Source organism: Puma concolor, chromosome D1, assembly GCF_028749965.1.
Source record: "Puma concolor isolate L17-30 chromosome D1, mPumCon1.1.hap2, whole genome shotgun sequence".
NCBI classification, from domain to species: Eukaryota; Metazoa; Chordata; class Mammalia; order Carnivora; family Felidae; genus Puma; species Puma concolor.
Window position 1 is genome coordinate 41,074,592 of NC_141676.1, and position 19,559 is coordinate 41,094,150.

At 38.9% G+C, this 19,559-nt stretch overlaps 1 protein-coding gene across 4 annotated transcripts in view; it reads right to left on the minus strand.

Moving 5' to 3' along the window:
* ZDHHC13 (zDHHC palmitoyltransferase 13) overlaps positions 1 to 18,801 on the minus strand; it is a 52,009-nt gene extending 33,208 nt beyond the window's left edge. For 2 of the 4 annotated variants that reach the window (XM_086677820.1, XM_086677821.1), the window contains exons 1-3: positions 14,203 to 14,378; positions 4,790 to 4,935; positions 1,160 to 1,282 (exon numbers count right to left, since the gene is read on the minus strand). In XM_086677820.1, coding sequence (XP_086533946.1) covers positions 1,160 to 1,282; positions 4,790 to 4,935; positions 14,203 to 14,331 — 398 coding nt within the window. In that variant the 5' untranslated portion in view covers positions 14,332 to 14,378. Of the gene's footprint in view, positions 1 to 1,159; positions 1,283 to 4,789; positions 4,936 to 14,202; positions 14,379 to 18,667 lie in introns of those variants that run through there. The other 2 variants (XM_086677822.1, XM_086677823.1) reach the window with 2 other exon arrangements.
* Positions 18,802 to 19,559: the final 758 nt, after the last annotated feature.

The following is a 19,559-nucleotide window of genomic DNA, read 5'->3' on the forward strand; positions in this document are numbered from 1 at the left end:
GCACTCTTAAAATGGTTTATATTCAAAACACTTAGGATCACACAGATATTCTACTTAACCCACAAGGAGAAAGGTGGAATAATGTCACTTGTAGAATTACTATGTGGAATTGAATTCTAAAAGTAAGTAGTAAAAACTTAATTCAAAATCCTTTCAGAAAAGTTAGATATTCTGAGTATTTGGCTTCCTATTTTGGGGTCGCAGAGCTGATACACTGTATCAAGTGAACCTATAAGATGAAGAGACTTATATTCTTCTGTGGTTTACAGGAAGTGGTCTCATTATGCTCAAGTTGTACTTCATACATCATATTATCTAAATAATATACTAGTTTATTTCCACAGAAAAGGTGTTTGCCTGTGACTGTAAAGTGTGGTTTTTTAAGTGTATTTTAAACTTTAGTACATTTTTATTTTCTTAAATCCCAAGGATTTTAAATATATATAATACAAAATACATACACATTCACATACACACATTTAATTTACATGCTAAGGTATAAAATAAAGAAACAAACAAAAACCACACAATGGGGAAGTAATGCTCTATGAAGGGGAAATATTTCATACAATCCAAACATGTCTACCTAAAAATGTATTCTATATTTAATCTAAAAAATGGTTAAATCATTCTCCTACCCATCCATACCTCCTGGGATTTTAACAAAGTAAAATATTTCCATGTTTTTTCTAAACTAGACGAAACTTTCTGTTCTATCCTGAGACAGTTTATGTTACGTTTTTCCTTTTCAAAAAATGTTCAGGGCACCTGGCTGGCTCAGTCAGTAAAGCATGCAACTCTTGATCTTGGGGTTGTGAGTTCAAGCCCCACGTGGGGCCTAGAGGCTACTTAGAAAAGAAAAAAACAAAAACAACAGTATTCCATTTCATTGCCTGAACTTTATCTTTACAATGGGTCCCATGGCTTTATCTTTAATTTTCCTTTTTGGGCCAGTGAGAGTCCTGAACTAGATGGGTCAATAAAGCCCTTTTCAACACAATAATAACCGATGCATGCAGCACAAAATTTCAGGTATTCATTCACAATAAAAGATTATAGATGGTACAGCATTCATACTTGTACTGAAAGAAAAAGACAACTGAAAAGAGGTCTAGAATAAAAAATACATACTTAATAACACACACACAGCCCATCTTACTTTACAAGATCCAGCCTGTTGTTAATAGCAGCCCAATGAAGAAGCGACACATTTTCTTTGTCTGGTTGCCTGACATCATATCCTGCTTCTACCAACTCTTTACAACGTTCAAAAATCCCGTACCTGAAATAAGAGGGGGGAAAAAAAGGCAGAATGATACCATTAAAATAATTTCAAATACCAAAATTTATTCCGTTTACCATGTCTTTAATCTCTCAGCCAACACAGATACAATAATTAACAAGGATAAAAATAAAGAGGATGTATTCTTAAGCCAAACAATAAAAAAGTAAACTTTATTTACTAACTCATCAGACAGATACACGTGGAGTTGAACTTGATTTTCTTAACTAAACTTCAACATTCACATTTGCCCTCCCCTCAATAAATTTCATTTTATCATTTCCTATATGCCAGGAATGTATGATGCTCGTCCCTAACTACAATCCTATCCCTGAATAAGAGAGACAGACTAACAGCAAACTTGGAATGGGATAAATTCAACAATACGATGTGGGCGTGGTGTAATTATAGCAAAGAAAGGAATGATTAGCCCTTCCTGAAGGAGATAAAGCATGATGTATAAGCTGTTTTACAGGCTGAAGGAAGGGCATTTCAGGCAGAGAAAAGAGCATGTATAAAAACCAGAGACGTGAAACTGCATGGATGTTCAGAGAAATATAAGCAATTTAGCACAGCAGAAACATAAAAGCATAACAAAAGGGAGTGGCAAGAGATCAGGCTAAAAGAGGCAAGCAAAGGCTGCATGGGCCTCTATGCCATGCTATGCAGCTTAAGACTTGATAGTTCGAAGGGAAGCTTCTGAAGATTTTAAAAAGGAAAGCATACCCACTCTGAGTTCTAAGAAAGATCCCATTTGTGGTGATATGGAGGCTAATCAGAAGAGCATGACTCTTGGGGCGCCTGGGTGGCGCAGTCGGTTAAGCGTCCGACTTCAGCCAGGTCACGATCTCGCGGTCCGTGAGTTCGAGCCCCGCGTCGGGCTCTGGGCTGATGGCTCAGAGCCTGGAGCCTGTTTCCGATTCTGTGTCTCCCTCTCTCTCTGCCCCTCCCCCGTTCATGCTCTGTCTCTCTCTATCCCAAAAATAAATAAACGTTGAAAAAAAAAAATTTAAAAAAAAAAAAAAAGAAGAGCATGACTCTTGTACATAAAAATAGGTGGGAGGTAATGAGAACCTGAACTAAGAGAGGCAGTAAGAATGGAAAAGGAGGAATGGACTTGAGGGATATTTAAGATGGTTATTTAAGTGACTATCAGAATAAAAAATATCTTTTGAATACTACAAAAATTTTTTAAATCATTCATTAGCTTTATTTCTTTCTAATAGAAACTATTAAGTCCCCAACAGACCATTTAGCACTTTGAGACTTATTTTTTATGTTTGTTTTTTTTTTTTTTTTAAGTTTATTTGAGAGAAAGAGCACACGTGCGTGCGTGCGAGTTGGGAAGGAGCAGAAAGAGAAGGAGAAGGAGAGAATCCCAAGCAGGCTCCATACTGTCAGCACAGAGCCCGACGTGGGGCTCGAACCTACGAACTGTGAGATCACGACTTGAGCCGAAATCAAGGCGGATGCTTAACTGACTGAGCCACCCAGGCGCCCCGATACTTATTTCTATTTAGAGGGAGCCAAATGTTTCAATAGGCCCTTAAGGGTGAAAATCACAATGTTAAATTAAATAACGTATACCTCACCAAAATGTGTGTGCTGATCAGGCTGTCTTTACGGTACTTTTTAAAAGGTAGAGATACTTATTGACAATGTTAAGTGAAAATAGTAATAAGAGAGTGAACTGTGAATAAAGATACGTATATTTATATTCTCCATGTTTTAAAGGTCAACTTTAACATTTTACTGAAAAAGAAATACTCCCTTTATGTGAGAAATACAGTAAGAGTACACATTAATTAGGATTTCGGTGATTTAGAGAACATACATATCCTAGCTCTCTTTGCCTTTTCCAAACACCACCTAATGATATTCCCACAACCACTTAAGGAGGTCTAAGACCTAATGTAAATTTTAGGAAAGATATAAAACGTGAGTTTTTACTGGAATTCTCTGTGAACATAGCCTAATTTCTTTTATTTATCATAACAGAGCTCTACTGGCAGCAGAGAAACATTTAAATGCTTCTATGCTAATTAAAGCAAATAATTACCTTAAGAACACTCTTACCTTCACATAAACATAATAATACAAGTAATATCAAAAAAGACTCACCTAAAGTAGCAGTTCCAAGGGCTTTTCGAGTTCATATGAATTAGTAATTAGAATACTCAAATAATTATTGATTTCTTTTTTTAACATTTATTTATTTTTGAGAGACAGAGCACAAGCAGGGGAGGGGCAGAGAGAGGGAGAAGACACAGAATCCGAAGCAGGTTCCAGGCTCTGAGCTGTCAGCGCAGAACCCGACGTGGGGCTCAAACTTACGAACTGCAAGATCATGACCTGAGCTGAAGTCAGACGCTTAACCAGCTGAGCTACCCAGGCACCACAAGTTGATTATTTTTTAACATAAATAATAGATTAGTTTTTGTTAAGGCCTAACAGACTAATCAGTCACCAAACATCTTTGCTTTTGAGAGAAATTATATCAAGTTAGTGTGGTAACATTAGTTCCTTACATGCTGATTAGAAGCTCTGATGGGCAGATTTACATTTGATCACTAAGAAAATGATTCCTAATTAATGTAATCTAAAAGACAAAATATTTTGAAACATGTTCAACGGTAAGAGGTGGGGTGGATGTTAATAACCAGTGAGATCCATGAGGGGGAAAATGTTAGAAATGATTTAATACAAATACCCACATATGGAGATCTCAAGGGGAAACTTTCAAAACACACTTTCATTTACAGTGCAAGCAAATAACCCACTATATGTTTCAAGTGGCCAGAATACCTATTTCTATTTTACTGACATTTTTCCAGGGCACCCAGTACAATGGGTACATAGAAAGTATTTGAGGGGCGCCTGGGCGGTTCAGTTGATTAAGCATCCAACTCTCGGTTTCGGCTCAGGTCATGATCTCCAGCTTCGTGAGATCAAGTCCCACATCAGGGTCTGCGCTGACGGTGCGGAGACTGCTTGGGACTCTCTTTCCCCCGCTCCTCCTGCTGCGCTCGCTCTCTCTCTCAACATAAATAAACATTTTAAAAAAAAGAAAGAAAGTACTTGATAAATAATCGTTTAAAATATCCATAAGTGTCCGAGCTGATATTTTTCTATCCCGTTGACTTATTTAGGTTGTAGCACATTTTTGAAAACTCTAATTTGTTTCAAACTCAAGAGTCTAGTTTTACTGTCATTTATAATCATTAATTCACTCAACGAACATTTATTTGGCAGCAAACACAAGAAGTATGCAAAAGCACTGGGGTGACAAGGATGAAAATGACGTGCTTTCGCTCCTAAGCTGCTCATGATCTAATGGCAGAGACCGGTAGTAAACTGCTAAGGTGCACTGTATTAAGTGCTCTGATGCCCATAGGACAAATACTAGCCGCTAGAGTATGAGGTAAGGAAGGTGCCACAAACTGCACAAACATTAATACGATTCCACAGAATGCAGAAATGATCAGATGAAGTACTGGGGAGACTTACTGAGTAGCTTTTACAATGTCACAGTTACTAGAGTCCTCTATAAGAGGAAGAGCTTCTCTCGCCTTGGCAAGTTCTTTGCTTTCATATGCACAGACTCCATGTCGACCAAATCCTGGAGGGTGGGGGCCGTGGCTGTGATTCCTGCACTGAAGCATAAGAGAAATGTGACAAAGCATAGGAGGAGAATTAATGTCACATTCAATTACATAACGAACCAGCTGCTACTATCAACAGTGTATCTATATTATCAAATTAGAATTATTTTGAGTCTTCCAGGTATATCCTAGGGAAGATTTTCATCTTAATCCTATTCACTGAGTGAGATGATCATCAGAAAATTCCCCATTATAGATTTTGTCATTAAACAAAAGTCATCTACAAAGGCACCAATGGACCTTCTGACCTGTAGTAGCTGGAGGGTTACGGCTACTGACATAGTAGGAAGGTCACCAGCTCTCTGCTTTGGGGAGTTGTAGCAAACACCCTAAGGATACACCCGAACCTCCCAATAAAACAAGTTCTTGAATAGGTATAACTGGAGTCTCAGGAGAGGAGGAGAAAATATTTTTAAATATTTGACTAAATACCCCAAAGCCTTCCAAATTTGGTGAAATTATAAACTCACAACTCTAAAAGCTCAACAAACCCAAGAAGGATAAACCTCAAAACTGTACACAAAGCAGGGATCCTGGGTGGCTCAGTCGGTTAAGTGGCCGACTTCGGCTCAGGTCAAGATCTCATGGCCCGTGAGTTCGAGCCCCGCATCGGGCTCTGTGCTGTCAGTGCAGAGCCTGGAGCCTGCATGGGATTCTGTGTCTCCCTCTATCTCTGTCCCTCCCCCACTCATGCTCTATCTCTCAAAAAATGAATAACCACTAAAAAAAAAAAAAACCATACACAAAGGTATATCATAATCAAATCACCAAAAACCAATGTTAAAGAGATAATCTCAAGGGCAGCCTAAGGATAAAAGATACACTGTGTTAAAATCAAAGATCCGAATAAATTCAGACCTCTTATCAGTAAGTGCAAGCCAGAATGCAAACACAACAGTTTTCAAGAGCTGAATGAAAGAATTACAAACCTGAAGCAACAGCAAAAATATTCTTCAAAAATGGGGGTGAAATACATACTTTTTCAGACAAACAAAAGATGAGAAAATTGCCAACAAACTTATATTCCAAGAAATGATAAAGGAAGTTCTTCAGGCTTAAATGAAAATAATACCAGATGGCAATCTGAATCAATACAAAAGAACAGAATGCCAGACCACATGGGTAAATATGGATAATTATGTGGGTAAACATAACAGATTTTTTTCTCATTTTTTAATTTCTTGATGATAGTAGAGAAACAGAAGTATCCTTATAAGTATACTTCTAAAAGATGTTATAATAGTTATAAGAGATACTATAGTAGTATTTGCAGGTAGGTAGTGATAACTTAAAGCATATAATGCTAACCCAAGAGCAACCTTTAAATGAAGAGGTCTAAGTAACAAGCCAAGAGCAGAGATAAAATAAAATATATAAAAGACACCAAATTAATATTTTTAAAAAGGCAAGAAAAGTAGAAAAAAATGAATACAGAACCAGAGAGGAAAAACATACAAGATGATATTTTCATACCTAACCACCATATTGATAATCATGTTAAGTGCAAATGGTCATAAATAAATAAATAAATAAATAAATAAATAAATAAATAAATGACAGAGATTGTTAGATTGGATTTTAAGACAAACAAAAATACTACAACTATAAGCTGTCTACAAGAAATCCACTTTCAGTATAAAAATATACACAGGTTAAAAGCAAAACAACAGAAAAAGATATGCTATGCAGAAACATTAAGCGTAAGGAAGGTAGCTGCTACATTTATATAAGACAAAGTAGACATTAGCACAAGAAATATTACCAGAGATAAGGAGGACATTTCATAATATTAAAGAAAGAAGTCAATTCATCAAGAAGACATAACAATCCTAAATGTGTGTGCACCTATAAAAAACTTTAAAGTTCATGAAGCAAAAACTGATGGAACTGGAAAAAATAGAAATTTTCACAATTACATTTGGATATTTCAACACTTCTTTCGATAACTATGAAGGAGTATACAGAAAATCCTGTTGGATAGAGAAAAGGATAGAGAAGACTTAACACTATCCACCGACTTGATCCAATACATTTTCATAAAGCTCAAACCAACAACAGTAGAACAGATTTTTTTTTCAAGTGCACACAGAATACCAAGACAGACAATATAAAACATGTCTCAACAAAGTCAAAAGGACTGAACGCATACAGAGTATGTTCTCTCACTACAACAGAATTAAAGTAGAAATCAATAACCAAAGGGTATGTGGAAAATTCTCAAATATTTGGAAACTGAACAACACATTTCTAAATAACCTATAGGTCACAGAAGAAAACAAAGAATAAGTGGAAAATATTTTGAACTGAATGGAAAAGAAACCATAGCAAAATACGTGGCATGCAGCCTAAGCAGTGTTCAGAGTGAATTTTTAGCTTTAAAGGCCAAACAGGCAAAAAGAGTCTAAAATAAATCATCTAAGTTTCACCTTAAGAATCTAGAGACAGAAAATTAAACTCAAAGTAGACAGAATGAAGAAAACAGTAAAGGCAGAAGAAACCCATACAATATGGAAAACAATGCAGAAAATCACTGAAAAAAACTCATTCTTTGAAAGGAATAAATTAATAAAAATTAATAAACCTCTAGTCAAATGGATCAAGAAAAAAGAAGATGTCAATGACAAACAGGCTTAAAAAGGAGACATCAATACAAGATTCTATGAACGTTAAAAAGGTAGGGGCGCCTGGGTGGGGCAGTCGGTTGGGCGTCCGGCTTCAGCCAGGTCACGATCTCGCGGTCCGGGAGTTCGAGCCCCGCGTCAGGCTCTGGGCTGATGGCTCGGAGCCTGGAACCTGTTTCCGATTCTGTGTCTCCCTCTCTCTCTGCCCCTCCCCCGTTCATGCTCTGTCTCTGTCTGTCCCAAAAATAAATAAAAAAAACGTTGGAAAAAAAAAAAAAAAGGTAATAAGGCAGGGCTCAGTTGGTTAAGCGCTCAACTTCGGCTCAGGTCACGATCTCAGTTTGTGAGTTCGAGCCCCGTGTCCAGCTCTGTGCTGACAACGTGGAGCTTGGAGCCTGCTTCGAATTCTGTGCCTCTCTCTGCCCCTTCCCCCATTCACATTCTGTCTCTCTCTCTCTCTCTCTCTCTCAAAAATAAGTACACATTAAAAAAAATTAAAAAGGGAGTAAGGCAATAATGAGAACATCTTTACGTCAATAAATTCAACAACTTAGATGGAATGCAAATACCTCAAAAGACACAAGTTATCAAAATGGGCTTAAAAAGAAATGAGTAGCACTCTAGCTATTAAAGAAATTGAATTCATAATTTTAAAACTTCCCATTAGGGGTGCCTGGGTAGCTCAGTTGGTTGAGCATCCAACTCTTGATTTCGACTCAGGTCATGACCCGGAGTCACGGGATCGAGTCCCCTATCGGACTCGACCCTGAGCATAGACCCTGCTTAAGATTCTCTCTCTCCCTCTCTCTCTCTCTCCTTCTGCCTGTCTTCCTCACTTGTGTGCACAGACACACATGCTCTCTCTCGCTCCCTAAAAAATCAATCAATCAATCTTCCCATTTAAAAAAAAAAAAAAAATTACCAACCCCAGATCTATATAACTTTTAACTGATGAACTCTATCAAAATACTTACGGAAGAAATGATATCAACTCCTTCAGAAATGATAGGGAATGCTTCCCAGCTCATTTTAGGAAGCAACATTACCCTGATACTAAAATCAAGAGATGTTATTAAGTAAAAACCAAAATAAAATAAAAAACAAAGCAAAAAATAACTACAGATCCAATATCCTTTAAAAGCACAGATACAAAGATCTTTAAACAAGACATTAAGCAAAGCGTACCCAGTAATATGTAAAAAGAATAATATAGATTATAGCCAAGCTTAAACATTTTAAAACAAATCAATGTGACTCACCATATTAAAAGAATAAAGGAAAAAAATACATTCATTTCAGTAGGAAAAAAGCAGTTGACAAAATTCAACACCCATGCATGATAAAAACTCTTGAATAAAAATTCCTGGCACAGCAGGGGAAGAACGGAACTTCCTTAACCCGATAAAGAGGTACAGGATGAGAAATCAACAGCTAACACACACTTTGTGGCAAAAGACTGCATACTTTAACTCTGAAGGCTGAAAGAGCAAGGATGTCTGCTATCACCACTTCTTCTTTTTTTTTTTTTTTTTTAACTAGGCTCTACGCCCAACATGGGGCTTGAACTCACAACCCCAAGATCAAGAGTCGCTTGCTCCACCAACGGAGCCAGCCAGGCACCCCAATTTTAATCAACATTGTACTGAAGTCCTAGACAGAATAATAGAGTAAGGAAAAGAAATAAAATGCATACAGATTAGAAAAGAAACAAGTCTATCTTTATCTGCAGACAACAGGATCATATACGTAGGAGATCTAAGCAATCTTTATAAAATTCAAATAGCATCAAAAATATAAAATACTTAAGATCATTTTCTATCATATCCAGCATTTTTAATTACATTCAAGGGGGAGGTTCACATCAAGTATCTAGCAAACCATTCCTAGAAATTGAAACTGGCTAATTATTTCATCATTCCTTCTTGTGCTTTACCATAAGGTTATCCAGCCTTCACCCACCTTATTCATCAGACCTATCTCTCTGAACTTTTCACTGTTTACAAACAGCCCCCCACCAAAAACAAAAACAAAAACAAAAAACCCACTATTCTCAAGGGATAAATACACATTAGGAATAGAAAAACTGAAGATATTTAAAATAATATGCCTAAGTCAATTCTCCAACAGTTCCAAAAAAGGTTTAAGAAATGATAGTTTTACTAAGTCTATAACCCCTCAATGGGTTTACTAAAAGAGGAAACAGCCTTGTCTTTTTTTAAGTTAACTTACAATAAAATTGACTTTTTGGTATGTAGTTCTATGAATTTTAACACATTATGTATATAGAGTTGTGTAACCCACCACCAAAATCAAGATACAACACAGTTCCAACACCTCAAAAAACTCCACTGGGATATTCCTTTGTTGTCATACCCTCCCCTCCAATCTCAACTCCTGGCAATTACTGATATGTTCTTCATCACTAGTTTCATATTTCCCAGAATGTCATATGGAATTATATAGTACATAATCTTCTGAGACTGGCTTCTTTCAGTTAACATAATAGTTTTAACATTCATCCAAGTGGTTTTATGTTATTAACAGTTCTTTCCTTGCTGTATAGTATTCCATTATATGAATATATCAGTTTATCCTTTCAGACAACCCATGTGAGCTGTTTCCAGCTTTTGGCAATTATAAATAGAGCAGCTATAACCATTCATCCAACAAAGCTTTTGTATGAACATATGTTTTTGCTTCTAAGAGTGAGACTGCTTGGCCATCTGGTAAGTATACATTAAATTTATAAGAAATCATCAAATTATTTTTCAGAGTGGCTATACCACTTTGCATTGCCACTAACAATGTATGAGAGTGCCCACTGCTCTACATGCCCACGGGCGCCAGGTATGGTCAGTGTAATAGATCTGTAGCAATACATAGTCATGGTCTTAATTTGCATATCCCTTAATGGCTGAAGTTGAGTATCTTTTCATGTGGTTATTGTCATCTGTTTACTTACTTTGGTGAATTGTCTTTTACCCATTTATTAACTGGGCTGTTTGTCTTCTTACTGTTAAGTTTTGAGAGTTCTTCACATTATACATTCTAGACACAAGTTCTTTGCTAGACACGAGATTTGCAAATATTTTCTCCCAGTCTGTAGTTTATTTTCCCACTTGTTAAAAATCTTTTATATAGCAAAAACTTTTAATTTTGATGAAGTCCCATTTATCAATTTTTTTCTTTCATGTATCATGCTTTTGGTGTCACTTCTAAGAAGAGCTATCTTGGGACCACAACTCCTCTGTTCAAAGAGGAAGTTTTCCTCCCACAGAGTTTCAGGTGCTTGTGCTGCCAAGAGACCTTCTTCTTGCTCCTTGAACCTGAACTAGAAGGCTTCTCACAGAGCATTCTGTCTGCACTGATGCTCATCTCCATGGTTCGAGTTCAAGCATGAGGGGGGAACAGGGGAGGGAACCCCCAATGGGAAAAAAAAAATGTAAATTCGCTCCTGGTTCAGTGATTTTTTTGAATTCTGACCCTTCCCTGCAATCTACCTGTTACAATTTACTTTTCCGAATCCTTAAACGGCTGCTACTTACATTGTGCCCGGTGCGTTCAGTGGGATCGGCAGGGCGGAGCACACGTATTCCACCTTACCCAGAACCACAGCCACAAATGCTCTTTCAATAGGTAACTTCTGCTTTAGCTGGTGGATTCAGCCTCACTACCTGACACTCTACACACAAGCATACTCATACACAGCTAAAAATAAACATATAGGTAGTGAGATCAAAACATAAATAAGAATATCACTTTAGGATTCTTTTCATCATATCACAACAATTGTAACGATATCCAATTGGAAGACAAGCTGTTGAGGAAAGAGTTGAACTATGCTCAGAATTATTAGTGTGTCAGTAAATAGCAGATGTAGTTAAAGTTGACAGAGTAGTCAGTCTACTTTTTACATCAACATTAATTTTTTAAATTACAAAATGATTCATATTCATCTAAAAAATCTAGCAATATAAAAGTGAACAAAGGGTAAACAATCTGGACTATTTTCCCTCTAATCTTGCAGCCCCCTAAAAAATATTATTAGCAGTTTGGTGTATCCTTCCTCATTATGTATATAGCTGACCCTTGAATAATTCGGGTTTGAACTACACAGGCCCAATTACACACGGATTTTTTTTTTTTTTATAAACACAGTATACTACTGAAATGTATTCTCTCTTCCTTATGACTTATTAACATTTTTTCTCTATCTTACTTTATTGTAAGAATACAGCATATAATACATATAACATACAAAATATGTGTTAATCAACTATTCATCTTATCAGTAAGGCTTCAAAAGCAAGCTATTAGTACTTGAGTTTTTAGGGAGTCAGAAGTTACACGTGGATTTTTTTTTACTGTGTGGGGGTTGGCGCCCCCAAACTCGGTGCTATTCACAGATGCAGACTAACTTCAGCCTTCACTTCTATAAAGAACCCTACAGAAAACACCCTATACATTTTACAGCATTGATTTCCCAAAGTAGGACTGCTGGGCCAGAAAATATATGCTGAAACATAAATAGATACTGAGCAACTACTCTCCCCATTTTGCACTCTGCAGCAAGTATGTGAGTATTCTTTTTTCCCTACAAACCTCCCCATAACTGAACATTATCAATCATTTTACTATCTTTCCAATCCAATAGCTAAAAACAGCATCTTGTTTTTCATTTGTATGCCCCTGGTTGCTAATGAATCTGTGTTATGTTTATTGGCTTTCATATTTTTTTCTTTTGTGGACTCCCTTTTCACAGTCTACTGTTTTTCTAGTGGATTGTGTATCTTTCCCCATTTGTATGTTAGGAAGATTAACCTTTTGTTTAGACACAGATTTTTCAATGCAGAAATTTACTCATTCCACAGATACAAATTTTTTTGCTGCTCTTAATGCCTTAACATCAGCTTCATTTTTCATGTAGAAAGTTGAGGAGGATTACACATTTCAATGTAAAGAATATCCACAATTAAGAGCATTTATTTTTTTCAACAATTAATTACTGTGTATTTATGGTATACAAAGCATTATGCTAGGGGCACAGAAGACATGGGTATCTATCCTCCAGGAGTTTAGTCTAATAGAGTCTAATAGAGACAAACAGAGTAAAGTGATAATGCAAGGCAACATGTGATTAAGTGGCAAAAATGGGTGGTAAAGCCTAAAGAACAGAAGCTACCATCTGTTCACATCATCATTTTTTGCCAAAATCGAGGTCAGAGTAAACCTAAAAAATGATCATATAAATTCAAAGCCTGTTTTCAAAGTCAGTGATCTCCAAAGTCAGGCAAGGCCAATCAAGGCCACATATGCAGTGACCCACTGGGTAATGAGAGAACATGTTAAAGCTTCTATTATAATGATTTTTATCTTTTTTTTTTTTAAAAAGGGAAAACCACAAAAATTTACAAATCCGGTTCTTTAAGCTTTACTAATTTTAGCACTGCCAGCCTCTTTTGATTCAAATGTCAAGCCAGTCACTCTTTTACAGCCTATTTACAAAGTACGGGGGGGGGGGGGGGGGGGGGGGGGGGGAGGGGAGGGGGGGCAGGGCGGGGCAGAGTAGAAGTTCCACCACCCGGAGGGGCTGACAGTGGGACCTTCAGCATACTGCAGTATCTATCAGGTTAAGTTCATTTTCAAGTTACATTATCTCATTTTAACTTACTCCTCCGGAAATAAGCAAGTGGCTTAAATTGATTCCTACAAAGAAGCCGTGAAGTAGGGTAATAATAAGCATAAGTACAAGCAAACAAGAAAATAGCAGAGCTGATACTTTTATTCATAGTACCTTCAGTATAACCTAAAGTAAAAGCAAAGACAATCTAATCTGATCTAACAAAAAGCCAGTCTCCCTACCAAAAAAAAAAAAAAAAAAAAATCAAAATTAATCAAAAGGACTACTTTGAAACAGGTTTATATTTATTATTTTTAGCTCGAAACCTTACCATAGGTATATAACAGAGCTGTCAGTCAACGAATATAATTTAGAAACATACTGTCAGATCTTATAATAGCATGCCCTGTGACGATACGAATTCAGCAAAGGGTTCCTGTCCCCAGCCCCCATGTACATCAAACAGAGGGAAGCTGAACTTTTTAAGTCCCAGCTGACCGACCACATAACACAGAACTGTGCCATCAATGTGTAAGTTAGAGTGATCAATTCCCAACAAGTGACTAACAAACTGCAGCCAGTACCTGGATGATGTGGACCGTGCAGCGTGCAGTGCAGGCTTCATTTATCATTCCATTAATTTCACAGCACATGATGTTTTACAAAAATGAAAATGTGGGATTCCGCTTTTCACATTATGGTAGGGTTTTACTCTGGGGGTACAAGCTCAAAACTGTTTTACTGATAGGAATGCATGATCAAAGCAGCTTAAAGATCTCCTTTGCTTTGGACATCACACACCCCCAAAATTTTACAAGAGCTTCCATTGAGAAAGGGAATGATCTGTTTTGGGGGAGGTCAACTTTGGGGGCAGTCACATAAAACTGTTTACGGAAAGCAACCATACATTCCTATCACCAAGACTAAAGCAAGATAATAAATCCTTCTTAGAAATTACCCTCTAGTTATCAAAAAAAAAAAAAAAAATGTGTAAGTATTCTCTGATTTCATTTTTACCTTGTTGAAATGTAAACCCCTTGAGAACAAGGCCAAAGTCTCAGATTTCATGTTGGTGAATGTTGGCGAATGCTGGTTATTTTTGGCTTCAGTGTTAACATTTGTAAAAGGCAAAGAACTGATCAGCATCGCTATAAAGTTTCTTCCACATCCATGCCGTATGGATCTAAGAGGAGCTGTTACAACAGTCATTACTGAAATGTGCACTGACAAAGACTTTTCACATAAACAAACATCCTTTACAGCAGTGAAAGCTCCACTGCTATCTGGCTACCTACAATGTTAAGGTAACAGAAGAGACTAGGCAAATTCTCATGATGGCAGCAAACTCATAAGAGTTCTCATTAACCATTCATTCAGAGAAATGTAAAGAACACCTGCTAGGTACCAATCCCAATACAGATGGTCCCCAACCTACAACTGTTCAACTTAGGTTTTTCAGCTTCATGATGATGTGAAAATAATATGCATTCAGCAGGAACTGTCCTTTGAATTTTAATCTTTCCCAGGGCTAGTGATACATGGTAGGATGCTTGTGATGCTGGGCACGGCTCCCACTCAGCCATGCGATCACAAGTGTGAATAACCAATACGCTTTCAACCGTAGTGTACCCAATATAACCATTCTGTTTTTAACTTTCAATACTGCATTCAATAAATTACATGACATATTCAACACTTTATTATAAAATAGGCTTTGTGTTAGATGATTTTGCCTGACTGCAGGCTAATGGAAGTGTTCTGAACACATTTAGGTGGGTCAAGCGAAGTTATGATGTTCAGTAGGTTAGATGTAATAAATGCACTTTCAACTTATGATGGGTTTATTGGATGTAAACCCTTTGTAACTGGAGGAAGATCTGTATTGGGTAATTAGGGAATAAGACAATTCCAGCTGCAATCCATTCATTTACTCATCAGATGTTTACTGAACGCCCTATATGTGCCAGGCATTGTTCTAGACACACGGATATGGCAGTGAACACAACAGGCAAGATTCAAAAAAAGTAAAAAGGATGGGGCACCTGGGTGGCTCAGTCAGTTAAGCATCCCACTCTTGATTTTGGCTGAGGTCATGATCAACATGGTTTCACGCGTTCAAGCCCCACATAGGGCTCTATACTGGCAGCAAAGAGCCTACCTGGGATTCTCTCTCTCTCTCTCTCTCTCTCTCTCTCTCCCCCCCCCCCCCTTCTCCCATTTGGGCTATCTCTGTTTCTCTAAAATTAAATAAATACACTTAATTTTTTAAAAAAGTACAAAGGATACCAAGAAACAGGTAGCTGGCTCAATAATCTCCCTCACAGGGAAGAACAAGACATTATGAAAATTATGTAACAGAGATATGGATACATCTGTGGTGATTTTTACAACAAAGTCCCTAAATTCTTTGATACCTCTCCATCAAGAGGAGAGGGTCTGTGTCCCTTCCTCTCAAATCTCAGCTCTGTGACTGCCTCACTAATCAAATACCACAAAAGTTGATGCTTCACCAGTTTGCAGGCCCAGGTCTTAGAAACTGTCAGCTTCCTCTCTCTGTCTCTTGAGATGCTCACTCTTAGAACCCAGCCACCATGCTGTGCAGAAGCCCAGGCCACATGTAGGTGTTCCTGCTGAAAGTCAACATAAACTGCCAGATATGTGAGTAAAGACACCACCAGATGATACTAACCCCAGCTACTAAGTATTCCAGATTATGAGTCTTTCTAGCAAAAGCTTTCTAGCAGTAGAGCAGAAACAAACCATCTCTGCTATGCCGTCCAAATTCCTGACACACAGTCCATGAGCATGACAAGGGTTGTTTTACACCACTATGTTTTAGGGTGGTTTATTACACAGCAATAGAAAACTAGAACAATTTTAAGATATAACAATATAAGATATAAGATATAAGGGATCATATATTTTTCACATGGAGATATCATGAATCATATTATTTTTTTTCTAAATAGTAAATAAGTACTATTAAAGTTACACTGGGCATTAATTGAAAAGAAACCCAAGATCTAAAAAATCATATTCAAACTCTGATGAGGATCACTATTCCTGCCAGATTATCAAATAAAACAAAGAGAAACCTAATAGATAACCATTAAAACTTCTCATGGCATTGACAGAAGTACAGAGTTGCTTCTAAGTTCATTCACTGGACATTTGTTTACAGAGTACCCATCAATACTAGGCACTGTTCTAGATGCTAGGCACACAGCAGCGAACATAACAGATAAAAATCACTGCCCTCATAGAACTTACATTCAATGGAAGGAAAGAGACAACAAACAAGACAAAATATGCATCGGGCTCTGCTGTGCTCTCTCTCTCAAAATAAATAAATAAACTTTCAAAAAATGCAACACTCTTTATTAAAAAAAAAAAAAAGACAAAAACCTTAAAGTGGTGGGGGAATAAGCCATGTGGGCATAGGAAGAAAGAGTACGCCAGCCAGAGTGAAGAGAAAGTACAAAGGTCTTGAGGCCAGTGTGGCTAGGGTTGATTAAGCAAGCAAGAAAGTAGTAAAAAAGAAAAAGAGGTCAGAGAGGAAACTGGGGGCCAAATGGCATAAGCAAATTCTGGCAAAAACAAAAACAAAAAACCCAACAACACTGAAATTGGAATCAGCAGAACCAAATCCAACAAGAACAGGAATGTTTCTGCCTGTTTTGTTCACTGATTTATCTCCAGCACCTATACCAGTGCCTGGCACGTAGCAGAAAGAATGAAGTCTTCACTCTGTCACTTGGCAGCTATTTGACTTTTAACAAATGCCTCTGATATTTTGAGCGTCAGTTCTAATCTTTAAAACCAGAATAACAATCCCTCCCCACCTCACAGGGTCAGAGTGATCAAGCATGGGGAAATATTTTGCAAACTGTAGAGCACCATATACAGGTGAAATCTTTATTACTGAAAAACAATTATTATTATTATTATGGTATTACTAACAACAACAATTATTATTAACAATGACCACTCTACCATGCCCCATTAATTTCAACCTCTGAATCATTGTCTTCCTCCACCTGTCATGAAACTGGGGAAGGGCTATCTTTCCCTTCAGCACGAGGGAGTGGACTTTAAGCACTTGAAGGCTTTTGTCAATGAGTGGCAGTAATTAACATAAGACAGGTAATTCTCTCAACTTTTCCTTGAGATTCTCTGAGAAATAAAATAAGACATAGCTTCCAGGTGAAACTATACCCCCTCTTGCCCCCTTTTGTAAAATCCAGCAGGCTTGCTAACCTTTTTTTCCCCACTGTCAAAATGCAAGAACACCTAATACGATAAGAACAACTTAACAAATTCTCTTGTTTTATCCTTTCTCTTAAACATGTTTTATTCTTTCTCTTAAACCCACATCAGGCTGCTTAAAGAAGGACAGGAATGAGGAAGCATGAGAAACACTGTAAGGATTGTAAACACTTCTTTTTTCAGAGGCCGACTAATCCAGTCATCTCAAACTGCTTGGGTCCCATTAAGGGCCGAAAATCTGCGATGTAGCTCACTCCAACTGGAGGCAGCTTCAGTTTTCTCCTCAGTAAAAAAGGAGACAATATCATGTTCTTCACGATGCTTCAATTCCAGAATAAAATAATGCATATAAAAGCTTCTGGTATATGCTAAGCACTCACTAAATGTTGGCAGAATCTGGATATTCTTCATTGATCCAACATTAAGTGAACAGCTACAACATGTCAGTCGGCACTTTAGGCACTGGGAAAGGGCCATAAGCAAAAAGGACAAAAAATCTTGTTCTCTCGGAACGCCCTCCTGTTATCTCCTGTAACGTCCCCCACTGGCCCGTTCTGTTCTCTGGAATTACATCTGGCTTCTGGTAGGGTCTCCTCCACAGAATAGCATCCTCTTTTTTTTGGGGGGGGGGGGGGACGGGAGGGGTCTGCAAATCGCTATCAGGTACCCACCTCTCTTTCCACCCACCTTCCCCCCAGCAGAAGCCAACAGCCTCAGTTCTTTGAAAGAGTCAGCAAGGATGTGGGAACAAAAGCTAGAACAGGGCTGGGTGGGGCGAAGGCAGGTGCCCAGGCAACTCCACGGAAAAAAGAGATCAAGAGAACCGCACGGATTCCAGGCCAAGGTCAAGACAGGCTGGCCCAACTCAGGTGTGTCACCCGACACCTCTCCCAGGAACGGCCACACTCCACTCCCAGGCCCCTGAGGTCCCTGCCGGGCACGGGGGTACCGGTCCCGGGGGGCATCCTGGCCCACCGTGCAGGCTGGAGGGCCGGGAGGACACTCACCCGTGTGTCCTCGCCTTTTCTTTCCGGTCGCCTCCGAGAGAATTCCCGGCCATCATTCTCGGCGTCTCCATGCTTCCTCCTCCCCGGCCCAGGCCCCTCCGCCCCCGGAGGCCCCTGTTAGGAGCCGCCTCACACCTACGCCCTTCCCTCTCCCCGTGGCCGCCGCCGCTCTCCCGGCCCCAAGACCGCCAGCGTCCGGTCGCACTCACCTGCGAGCCCAGCCCCGGGCCCTCCATCTCGCCCCTGGCGGCCGCGACCAGGCGAAGTAGTGGTAGCAGCTCGCGGGCCACCCGCTCGAGCCACCTTCACTCCCACTTCCTGCTTGCGGCCCCGCCTCCGCCGCGGCCCCCTTCGTGCTTTGTGCTGCCAATCTCCCTCGGAAGAGCCAATCCCTGCCCTTTCTTAAGTGCGGGGCGGGACTTTTCCTCTGCCGGGGAAGCTAGTGGGGAACCGCGATTCGGAGGCCCCACCCCTAACCCGCCCCCTCCTTGTGCTTCCAGCCCCAGGCCAAGATTGTGCAGTGCACGCCCAGGTAGGCGTCCACCTGTCCCTCGCGCTTCATCCTGCCCCCCTAACACACGTCCAGGATCAGACTGTTATTCCAAAGTCAACCCACCACCTATTGAGAGCAAATGCAGACTTGGCTACTTAATAGCTAGATAACCTTGTGAAAATGTCTTATTTTACCTCATTTCCTCATCTGTGAAATGGGGAAAAATAAGGGTAACTACCTGACAGCTTGTCAGAGGATTAAATGAGAGAAAACTGCAAAGCCCCTTAGCCAATGTTTGACATTATAATAAAGAATCAGTAAGTGTTAACTATTAAAACATTTGCCACTCTCCACTTTTTGATCTTGAGTAAGTCACTTCCACCATCTGGGCCTCTGGTTTTTTTTTGGTTTTTTTTTTGTTGTTTTTTTTTTTATACAAAACAGAAAATATGTGAGTTTCACTGCCCAGACTAGGGGAAGATTGGGTAAGAGCCCTCCACCCCCCACCCCGCGTTCTCCATGCCCTTTTGTGGACTGCATTGAAGAAGCTGGCATCTAAACTCTGTTCAGCTTGAAGGACAGTTATGAAGCTAGGATAAGGCTTGGTT